The sequence below is a fragment of the Monodelphis domestica genome, chromosome 4, assembly GCF_027887165.1.
Source record: "Monodelphis domestica isolate mMonDom1 chromosome 4, mMonDom1.pri, whole genome shotgun sequence".
Lineage (NCBI taxonomy): Eukaryota > Metazoa > Chordata > Mammalia > Didelphimorphia > Didelphidae > Monodelphis > Monodelphis domestica.
The window spans coordinates 56,618,504-56,630,631 of NC_077230.1; the positions used below are offsets into that span (position 1 = coordinate 56,618,504).

Genomic DNA, 12,128 nt, shown 5'->3' on the forward strand with positions numbered 1-12,128 from the left:
TATGCCATTCCCAATAGTGGTTTTGTGACGGAGTCCCAAGTAGCCATTAGAGGCTAAAACTGAGACTGCCCTATCCTTTTCACTTGTAACATAAGTTGGACTGGAATTCACAAAGGTAAGACTAACCAACTGTGGTAAAACAATGTGGAAGTACATATTCGGGTTCATTTTAAGTATAGTAATTCTTAAATCCAAATGATAGAGAAGTTGTAAATTTCAGTACTTCTAAGTCCAAGCCAAAAAAATGACTTTTTTATATAAGTAAAGAAATGTGAATCGAGATTTTAAATTATTGACACCCAGTCCTGGATTTGTTATGCAGGTTGTCTTCAATAAATAATCTTGAGAACTGTCATGAAATTATCAGTAAATGAATATATTAAGAAAAAATCTTTTTAATTTATTTCAAGTTTAAATATTAGTATTTTTGGGAAAGAGGGAAACTATAAAATCCAGTATCAATCACTCCAAAAAGATTGTTAGGGTCTGAAACTTAGAATTTTGGAAAAATTAAAATTTGGGCCTAAACCAAATCTGGAATTTGAAAAAGATGCCATTTCTTCATTTTTATATAAAAATTAATCCTCTCATTACCTTTACATTTTCAGGATCCTCTTGTTTTTTCCCTTGAAAAAAGTCAATTCTATTCAACTCTATCCTCCTTGACTAGTGTTGCTTTTCAACAGAAAAACTTCTTGGTGCCATCCATGACCTCTGGCCTTGCCATCCAGATTTCTGTGTCTCTTCTATTCTTCCAACCTGTTTCTAAGTTTTGTTGATTTTTAATTTCTAAAATATCTCATATATGTCCTCTTTCTTCCCCTGACACTCTCATCACTTTGCTGCAGGCCCTCCCTACCTCATGCTTATACTATTAATCATCTTCTGGTTGACCTCCTTCTCGTCGTCTTTCCCTGTGACAGTCCATCCACCGCTTAGTAAAATAATCATGTCAGTTCCCCTATTCAATAGATTCCACTGATTCCCTATCTCCCTCAGCATCGAATATAACATCTTGTTTGTAGTTCAAAACCTTTTATAACCTGTTCTCCTTTTTTTGCAATCATCTTAAACCTTACTCTCACTCACTCTTCAAACAAGTGACCATAGCCTCCTTTCCATTCCATACATAAGACACTCCATTTCTTGACTCCATGTACTTTCACTGTCTGTTCCCCATTCCTGGAATCTCTCCTTCCTTACCTCCTTGATTCCTGACTTCTCTCAGAACCCGGCTATCTCACCTTTCACAGGAAACTTTTCCTGATCTCCCCAATGCTGGTGCCTTCCCTCCATGGGTGATTACCTTTGTTTTATCCCGGATCTCTCCTTTGTACTAATTGTTTTACATGTTGTTTCTCCCAGTAGACTGAGAGTTCCTTGAGAGCCAGGATTAGCTTATTTCTTGCTTAAAAAAGTGCCTGGAATATATTGGGCATTTAATAAATGTTTATTGAATATATAAAAAAAGAGGGAGTGTGGAAATCCTCCATATGGCACCAATACAAAGAAATATATTTTCAAGTGAAGAAAGATACAATTTCTTTTATGGCTTTTTAAAGCCTAACCATAAGTATGTACTTCTAAAGTATATGGTTATGTCTGTTTCATGACTAGATATTTCAGAACCCATCATCATCACTGCATGACCTGCTAGATGTTTTTAGCTCTATAGTACTTTAGAAGTTTAGAAGTGGCTATCTGGGTGGGAGGAAGAAGAGACCTCAGACTGGGGAGAGGAGTTCATTTGATGCCCCACCTCCACCCCATCTTTTTGTTGTTCATGTGAACAGAAAAACCAGCAGCATAAGCAGAGGGATAGAATTTTACAGGCTTTTCTTCATTCATGGTAGAGATTTGAATTATCTAAGAAATCTGTTACAATATACTTATTAGAGCTGTTTCATTTTTATTTTGTCTTCTCTCCTCATTCATTTTGCAGAGGTACACACACACACAAACACATTGCAGGAGAGAGACTATCATATTTTTAAAAATATGACTAGCTGTTAATTGGCAATATGTAAGAAGAAAACACTGCAAAACTTACTTCTACTTAAAGGGAAATGTGTGGCGTAGTACAGATATGACAGGGAATAGGGAATACATGCCTTGAATGTATTAAGATGGGGAGTCATTTTCTACCCTTGTGTAACACCAAAAAAAGTTAATTTGCATAACAAAAGAACATTTGTTTTTCAAATGAGAAATTATCCTGTATTGAAAGGGAAGAGTTAATGTTTTTAATAGTCTGACCAGTGATTTAAACTTTTATTATTTCAATATCCAGCTGTGCCCAGATGATCTTATGGGAAAATGTAATTATCTAAAAGTTTTAAAAATTGGAAGGTAGGGGCAGCTAGGGGGCTCAGTGGATAGAGCACCAGGCCTAGACATAGGAGGTCCTGGGTACAAATTTTGCCTCAGGCACTTTCTAGCTGTGTGACCCTGGGCAAATCACTTAACCCCAATACCTAGCCATTACTGCTCTTCTGCTTTGGAAATGAAACTTAGTATTGAGTCTTAAGACAGAAGGTAAGGGATTTTTTGTTTTTTGTTTTTGTTTTTAAAAGGGAGGTATTTTCCAGAATTAAATAAAGACCTTTTCTATGTATTCAATTTAGGGAAAGTTGAAAAAACTTAACTGTAGCGTAAAGGTCAGGTGCTGAACATGAAAGTTTTTTTTTTCATGTTAAAGTGTCAACAAAAATAAGTCTAAAGTCTGGTGGAGCAATCTCTCTGAAAGAAAGTGATTCTCTGAAAAAGCTGTTTTCTCTAGATTTGAGATTAACCTCTGGGGTGACTGACTACAGAAGAATTGATCTAGGATGACAAAAAGACAACTAGTGCTTTGGAATCATGGAGGCTTAACAGAAGGGAATGCCATTGTGATGAGAACTCTGCAACCTTTCAGTCTAAGGAAATATTTAGCTTCACATGATAGTAGACATTAATTCCATGGAGCAGTAGATATAGCTTAGGGTCTGCACAACTGCTGTACAAAGCCTTGGTTTTCTTGAGGTTCTGCTGCTTAGTTGAGTTGTGACTGATCAATCCTCCTCCTCTAACACCAGGCTTTTAATTTCTGGTGGCTGCTGTTGAAATGGATACAGTGATCATTTAGGAAACATGGCAATTAAGCACTCTGAAATTCTCAAAAGTTCAGATGCTGAATATGGAATGATTTTAGTTGATGCCAGTAATAATTCCAACTTTTAAGGATTAATACTTTGCATGTAATTCCTCTTAAGTTTTGCTTAAAATTTAAAATGATTAAAACTCCTTTAAATTGTCATGCATTTTGTAGTATCATTCCTTCTAGCTGGGTCACTGTTGGTTCCCAAGATAAATCTGTCTAAATACACGGTTTTCCATGCATTGCCAGACTCTGTATTTTGCCAAATTTGCTGGATAATGATGCAATCCTGTGAAGTTAGTGTTGGAGTTTGTCACCATGGCGGTGTTTCTGTCAACAAAACCTTAGCTTTATGATCCTTTAATAATTGGTTATACAGAAAAAGCAGAGGATGCTCATGAAGGAAGGAAGATTCATTTTATTTTTAAATGCCTCTCACTGTTAAGTGATGAGATGAACAGTTGTAAATTTTGGTCTATAAAAAACTCACTGAATTAATATAGTGGTTTTAGAAATGAAAAAAGGAAAGTGGTGATAGGCTGATTTGTCTTAGAATCACTCTATTTCAGGAATGCATATATGCACAGGACCTCCTGAAAGTTTCAGTCTGTGGACTGAATAGACTTAATGTGATCAATTTATCTCATGATCCAGGTTCAAAATACTTTAGGAGTTTGAATATATCCCTTGTAAATAAATGATCAAGAACTACTAAAGAAGAAATTAGTTCAGATGGTATATAGTTCTTTCTTTTCCCCCCAAAGGAGTTCATTCTGACTGTATTTGGTTTTTATTTACTTGCTGAGATTTTTTAAAAATCCATCTTATTATGACATAAGATTCTGAGTATAACCCAGTTATATGAGAGGTGTAGTACCCAGGAGAGAAACCTTAAGTCTTTTGTGAACAAAACTGGAAGGGAGTTACATCTCTGCTTTGAAACTGCTTAAGATACTGTTTCTAAGCACAAAGCTTGTTCTAGGATAATAAGTTAAAAGTATGGACCAGATTTTTTTCTTTTTATATTTTTCAATGAGTCATAGAAAATTAATAAACCTTCAATTGTCCCTAGAAAACTCTTTTAATTTTAGGGTAGCTCCAGACCTATGTTTCAAAGCTAGTGCTTCTTGATCCTCATTTAGGCTCAGAGGATATAAACTAACTTTAACAATAATTTGTGTAAAGGAATTTGAAAAGAAATAAAAATGTTTTAGAATTTCAGCTCTTTTAGGGGGTGTTTGTGTCATTTCCCTCCTTTTAGTATAGATATTAAAAAATAAATGGGTATTTAGTTTTGTTTTAAGGGTAGAATTAATAGACACTTTAAACATAAAACAAAATTCTGTTGTACATGCAAAAAATATAACACAAGATGACCAAAAAAAAATCTAGCAAGCAATGGTAAAAATAACAAATTATTTACTGTTTTATAATGTTAAGTATTTCACCAAGACAAATTGCAGTCAAAATTAATGTGAGTTATGGGAAATGAAATACATAAAGATGCATTTATACAAGTGCAGACTAAATATTTTCCATACAAGTATGTAAATGAAAAAAAAAAGATATACAGTAAGTGCACACTTGATATGACTATGCAGGCAAAACTTAGTTAGTCTTATATATTCTTGTACAGTTCATGCACAAATCTCTCCCAAAGTAAAAGTTCAGTCTTTTTTTTTTTTTTAATTTGGAGAGAGGGAAGAAGAAAGGGAGTAAGTTCCTTGTAAGAATGTCAGTGTGGATGATGATGATGAGGGTCAGTTATATATATTACTTACTGTAATTTGTGATTGTCGAGGGAGAGGAGTGGTCGTTGGTGTGATAGTAATACTGCTGGTGACTTTGTTGGTTGGTTTGCCTGCTGATCCATTAATTAGGGCTGGAGTTCGGTTATCTTGTGGTGGAGTAGAAGGACTTGCAGGCCTCACTGGACTCGCCACAGCTTGCATGTAAGGGCTTCCTAAGTGAATGTGGATTTTGTTATCCTCAGTAGTTATCACACTTGAACTATTGCTGTTTGACCTTTGAAACTGCCATGCTGATTGTCTCTCTGGAGAAACTCTAAAGACAGCATGTTTGGCACCTATTTCCACTGGCTCTGGTGACCGTCCCTGTTCTGGAGAACTTGCAGAGCCAGTCACAGCCAAGACATGAATGGGAGACATTGTCCTTTCCGGAGTTATGGAGCCACAGGATTCTGGGGTTGATGCTCTGGCAAAAGTAGCCAGGGAAATAGGGGATGTGCCTTGCTCTAAGTTTATGGGGCTCTCAGTAGAGGTCTTTGACTTCATTGGTGTTATGGAGGCATTTTGAATAATGGTTATCCTTTGCTTTGGGGTTCCACAGTTGGGTATCACTGCAGTGCTCGTATAAGAGTGAGGACTTTCTGTAGTAGGACTTGTGATTTCAAGGGTGGCTGTATTTTGCCCATGGTCTGGAGTAACCTTTATGTGAAGAGGTTGACCAGGTGTGTGACTTAGGACCAGATCCCCAGGCTGAACATAACTTCCATTCTGTTTGGCTGGTATTTTTCCATTCTGAGGATGGCCTTCCTTGGATTTCATCCAAGGGATCCATAGCTTCCTATTGACTGGGTGTGTGGTAGATGAGTTACATTTGAAGGATACAGCTGACTCATTGTCATTGGGATCTTCATCCTCATTATCACTTTCCTCATATAACTGCCCGTTGATTACAGCTCGTTCCAAAGGAATGAGACTTTTGTAATCAGGAGGTTCATTGTCTGCTGGTTCTGTTTGGACTTCTTTAGAGAATACTTGAAGGTCAGAAATTCTTCTTCCGTTAAGATTAGGTCGTAGACTCTTACTAAAATGCCGGTACCTCTCTAATTCTTTGGTGAGGTTTTCAATCTCTCTTCCTAAGTCTCTATTTCTATTTTCCTGTTGATTGAGTTTCTTTTGTAGAATTGTGTGGTCACCCTGTAAATGACATATTAAGTCTTCAGTTGCCATGTATTCATGAATTTTCTCCTTCAGTGTATCTACCTCCCGTGAGAGGTGTCCAGACTTGGCTTCTTCCTCTTTAAGCCTTTTGAAAAGCCACTGTTCCTGACTGGACTCTGTCTTTTCTGCTAACTTGTACCTGGCAAGTTCCATTTTAACATCCTCAAGTTCCTCTGATAAAAATTTAGCCTTGTCTCTTTCATTAGCATAGCGTCGCTCAAGAGACTCATATTCATCTTCAGTTTTCATGAGATCATCTTCGATAGCTTTCATGTCTTTTAATTTATGCTTCAGCCTCTCCACCTCTTGGGAAAGCTCTTTGATTTTATTGTTTTCTTGATGTACCACCATTGTCGACTTACCGGTCTCTTGTTTTGATTTGTTTTTGAGAAAATCTTTCTCTATAGCTTCTAATGATTGGAGTCTCTTTTTCAACATGCTAACTTTTGACAAGAGATCATTTCCTTTCTCTTCTTCGGCTTTAAGCTTGGTTTTAAGTTCATCCCTCTCTCTGGTCACATTGTACACCTTTTCCTCTATGTCTGATTTGGACTTCAGTGCTCTTTTGCTTTCCTCAATCAACTTTTCAGTAACCAAGTTCACTTTGCTTTGTTCCACTTGAAGCTGAGATGTAGCGGCTTGTAGCTTATCTTCCGTTTGCTTCATTTTTTCACTCATTGTTTTCCGTTCATCAACCAGCATCACTGTCAGTGTTTTCAGTTTAGTTAAATCTTCTTTTAGGATGAATTCTGTCTTCTCTAGTTTACTCTCAATGGTTTCTAATTCTTTGATTCTAACTTTTAAGCCATCCAGTTCTTGAGACAGTTGCTTTGTTGTCATCTTTTCTTTTTCTAGATTGCATTTCAGAGCATGACACTCCTGTTTGCTTTTGCCAAAGGCATCTTCCAATTTTTCCAAATCCATAATCCTTTTGTTGAGTTTATCTACCTCCAATTTAAAGTCCTTACTCTGTGATGTCTCCTTTTCCAGCCTTTGGTGGAGCTCTCGGCACTGCTCTTCCATTTTTATGAGTTCTTCGTCTTTGCCTTCTATTTCTAATACTCTTTTCCTGAGTTCTTCCACTTCTGCCAGGATGCTAGAATTACCACCTTCTCCCTTATTCATCTTTTCTCTTATTTCCTGCAGTTCTTCTTCTGCTTTTCGTAAAGACCTGTTTGTCTCTTCTAGCTCATCAATTTGACGGCTGAGGGCTGCCAGCTTTAGCCGAAGCTGCCGGTTTTGGCTGTCCTCATTGGTGAGTTTGGCCATTGTTGTTTCTTGGCTCTCCTGGAGCTCTTTGGTTTCTCTTTGCAGTGCTCTTTCTAGTTTGCTCACCTTGTGCTCTTCTTCCTGAGCTTTGGCTTCAGCAATGGCTAATTTCTTCTGTGCTTGCTCAGCAGTCGTGGTCAAGTCTTGGATTTTTTGACTCTGGAGGGTCAGCTGTTCAGTGAGCCTCTGTTGTTCATCCACAACCATCAAAGCAAATGATTTTAGTTTTGTCAGCTCCTCCTTCAGTGCAACGACTTTCTTCCTGTTCTCCTTTTCTCTTTGTTTGTGGTATGATGTTTCTTGGTCTATTAGCTTTTTAAATCTGAAAAAACACAAAGTTCATTCTGTTTTAGTACTTTTGTTCTAATGGATTTGGGAGATTAGTTTAGAATCATTTTATAATTTTGGGAATTGGCATCACTGGCTAACAGCTGTCTGGGAGGACAGTTTGGTATAGAAAATACAATACACATTAAGATGATCTGGGTTCAAATTTTGCCTCATACTAGCTTGGGCAAGTCATTTAGCTTCTCTGGCCTCAGTTTCTTCATCTGTAAAATAATGAAATTGAACTCGATGGCCTTATAAGCCTCCCTTCATCTAATTTGATGATTCTGTGCACTCATTATTTTTGGAGGGAGGAGAACCTTGGTAACAAGTTTAGGTGCTTGCTTGGTGGTCTTACCAGATGATAGTTTTGGTTTTCAAAGAATGCTGAGGGAAAGAAGGACTGTGAATAATGAGGAAACTGTTTATTCTTTTTTTGCTTTGAGACCATCATCTGAGGTCTTTAGCTTAAGCCCTTTTACTTGGGTTTTATATAGTGAGTGGGAGGTTTAGCATTTAAAATCCAAACTTCCTGACTTGATAAAAATCTTAAGATTCAGTGTGATTTAATTTGGTTTACTTTGCTGATATACAAACATTCAAGAAACACTGATCACCAAGGACCTAATTATGATGGTAGAAAGAACTCTAGATTTAAAGTTAGAGGGGCCTGATTTTTCTGCTCTGCTACTTACTACTACTTTATGTGAATGTCTTTTCTTTTGTATCTCAGGTTCCTGGCTATAAAAGCAAAATGATGGACTTAATGACTTTTTAGGGTTTCTTCCAGTTCCAGATCTACATATGATACTGATTTTGCTCCATTCAAGAACAAATGCTAGAATTTAGGGATAACTCATTTCATTTTTTTTCACAGAGGCAGATACCTCCTCCTCTTTCACCCTTCTCCAAAACATAGCACTAATCCAGGGTACAGTGTTTCTCTCTCTATCCTAATATAGTTTTTGTGAACTGTAGTATCTATAAAAAAAATTCTTATTGGATAAGCAGCCTTCTTGGTAGTGCGCTTCCTCAAAGGTAACCAGAGTGATCCTCAGACAATATCCCTATTAGGCCAGACAACTGAGCTGATAAACCTTTTCTCCAGTTGTTCCCTCAGTAAAAACTGCCAGAGTTTGCCTAACTACCAGTTTGACCTTGGACAAACCACTTAACCTTTGTGCGCTTGAGGTAAGAGGATTGGATATTCAAGAGGTTTGCCATAATTGTACATCTCACCCAACCCATAAGTGTTGTTTCCATGTTCCTTTGATTGCTAAACTCTTTTTGTGAATTCAGGGAATTGTACCTGTTTGCTCTCTCCCTCCCATCCTGATTATTCCTTCAATGAGAAATCTGATTAATGTTATATTGTTTCCTTTTAATTAACTAGTCTTATTTGATTGTTTTTATGTATAAAAGTCTGTTTCTTCCTGTATTCAGGGTCCAGTGCCAAAGCTAAGGAAAGTCCTGATTTGTTAGGCAGTTGGCAAAAGTTGTTTAATAAATCAATATACTCAAAAGCTCACACCTTTGTTGCCTCAATCATTTCACCTTTTCCCCTGCCATGGGCCCCAATTTTCTCACTTCTAAAATGTGCTAGAGAAAGGCAATAAGCATTTATAAAGTCCCAGCTATGGGGCAAGCGCTGTGTCTTGTTTGTCTTTACAAATAGGATCTCATTTCATTTTCACAACAGCTTTTTGAGATAGGGGCTATTATTATCCCCATTTTACAGTTAAGGAAATTGAGACAAATTTAAATGGTCAGGATCACACAACTAAGTAGCTGAGGCTGGTTCAGGCCCAGCTCTCTACATTGTCCCTTATAGCTGCCTACTTCTAGATGGCTGTTCCAGCTCTATATGATTTTATTCATTCTATGATCTAGAGTTTATTTCTGTGTCACATGGAGAGGATTTTAAATCTTCAAAATTTCCTGTCTAAATTTACTATCCTCCATTAAACTATTAGAGAAGTCATGAATGTAGTGATGTAAAGGTATATTTTCTTCATGTTGCCCCAAATCCAACAATGTTGGGTTAAAAATAATATCTAATGTTTATATGGTGCTTATTGTAAGCCAAACACTGTGCTAAATGTATAATTATTATCTCATTTGATCTTCATGTGGGAAGTAGGTGGTCCCCATTTTACCTATAGGGAAAATAGATAATGTTTAAGTGACTTGCCCAGGGTCACACAGCTAAAGAGGGTGTAGGATTGGATTTGAATTCAGGTTTTCCTGATTTCAGGTCCAATATTGTATCCACTGTACCACCTAGTTACCCTAAGTGGCTGAAAGGGAAAAAGTTTAATAGTTTCTAGCAGGCTGGAAGGGTGTATATTATTGTATTTTAAATACCTACTACCAAATCTAGTCAGCAAACATTTCCTGAAGGATGATAAAATTTTATATGATTTTTATACAATTTTATGCAGAGCCTCTGTATACACACGATACCTGGCAAGTTTAGGGCACAGCAAAACACAGGGAAGTAAGAAAAAATCATGTTGTCCCTCCTGAAAGAGGGCTTTCTTTGCTAGATTGGCAGTCTCAGGACTGTAGAAAAAACGTGGGAAAAAGAGAGAGGAAGCAGTCATAGGTTCCCATCATAGTTCATGATGCTGCTTGGTTTGGGGGACTACATCTATTACTGATTTTGTATACAAAAATGGTGCTACTAAACTAGTATTGGAAAAAATTAGATTTTTCCAGTAGGGGCAAATAGCTTTATATTTACCCACTCCCAGACTTCACGTGGTTAGATGGAGATAAAGAATAGTTTATGACCCTGAAGTAAAGAATTTCTTCACAAAGCCAACTGGCCACTCTGGGATTTAACCTTTGGCCCTAGATTTACAACTTTGGCTTTATATGCCCCACACTCTAACCAGTATCTAATATCTAAATAGTGCAGTGCATTACTTGAATCCATTCCACTTGAATCAGGTTGATTTGAGGTTCAGAGGCATTGAACGCTGGGTATTCACAGGCAGTCCTCTTCAAGAGAGATTAGAGTATGTTTGTCTTTTAGTTCTGATATGTGAGATTGTTTTGTTTTTCAAACACTTTTTGTAGATAACCTACAAACATGTGTAATCTTTGAGAAAAAAATGGATTTTAAAATGCAGAAACCTTCCATAATTAATCATTTCCTTGAATCTGATTTGGATGACCATCTCATTTTTCCTTAGTCTTTACTATGATTATATTAATTATAACCTAATTACATTTAATTATAGTTTATGTGATTATAATTTTCTTAGTCTTTAATGATTACGGTGCACATTTATAGTTCTATTCTTGACACTTCAGTGCATCTTAGAAGCAACCCTCTGTGTTCAGAGGTTATTTTCAGGGGAGCAAAAGCCTCACTAGATTCCACAAGATTGTTGTCTAAGGTCCAGCCTAGCTAAACAGAATAAGGCCAGAAAATAAACCAACAGGTGGCAAATTTTTTAGACTAGAACAACAGAACATGCTTGGTAAATATTTCCTGCAATTAGGCTTTTAAACTATACTCTCCCAAATATATATGGTGTATTCTGGAGTTTGTGTTTATGCTAAATGTTTAGTAACCCTTCAAGTCTGTTATGCTTTTTGGTCTAGAATTGACCATGCCATATTTGTGTACTCCATTTCATGGTCACAGATTGTACTTCTACTAACCTAAGCAATGCCACTGACCATAAGAAACGTTAAGCCAATTGTGTGATTGAAATGAATTCAACTTTGTCAGTACTGGTGAAAAAAACAAAGACAAAAATGTGTAGTTTTCTAATGGTTGCCTAGCAGGAACCTTTTCATATAGAAATAACAAATTCATATAGAAGTATCGAAAGATTGTTAGACATGATTCCTTCCCCTTTTCCCTTCTCACCAGTGTTTCAAGATTTAAATGTGGGATAACAAAGATTATATACTTCTAATTTTTTTTATGTACCTAGTTTGTAAAACTGACAAGTAGAATAACATGCCTTTATTATAGAAGCATATGAATAATGATATAATTAAATTATTTTTTTAAATGTTTCTAGCTATATATCTCTGTATATGTATGATTTCAAACAAAAGTAGTTAACATCAGAGTATTCATAAGCATGTCCAATTACTGACCCCGTAGGACTACAAGAACATTTACTGAAACCTTTCCAGTAAAAACAGGCCTTGGAAGGTGGTTTTATAGACCTAAATATGAGGCAGTTAGATCCAACAGTGTCCTATTACAACCCTCCTTTCGTGTTTCTATTATGGCTCAGAACTTATATAACTTATTGTGGTTTATCACTGTAATTATATGTAATACTGATAGCTTACTTTTCCTAAAAAATTATATCTGTCGTTTTGAAAGCTCTTTGTTGTTAACCACAATTACTCTTGTTTTACAAATTATATATTTCTGAATCTTTCCTTTTACGTATTTAAAG

At 36.5% G+C, this 12,128-nt stretch overlaps 2 protein-coding genes across 8 annotated transcripts in view; one reads left to right on the plus strand and one right to left on the minus strand.

Annotated features, from left to right (window-relative positions):
* Positions 1–12,128, plus strand: part of CMSS1 (cms1 ribosomal small subunit homolog) — a 430,657-nt gene that overhangs the window by 25,063 nt on the left and 393,466 nt on the right. The gene's annotated exons all lie outside the window — the stretch shown is intronic.
* The window catches only part of FILIP1L (filamin A interacting protein 1 like), a 361,936-nt gene that overhangs the window by 21,340 nt on the left and 328,468 nt on the right, over positions 1–12,128 (minus strand). For all 7 annotated transcript variants that reach the window (XM_056793384.1, XM_056793385.1, XM_056793380.1 and 4 more), the window contains one exon: positions 4,918–7,693. In XM_056793384.1, coding sequence (XP_056649362.1) covers positions 4,918–7,693 — 2,776 coding nt within the window. The remainder of the gene's footprint in view (positions 1–4,917; positions 7,694–12,128) is intronic.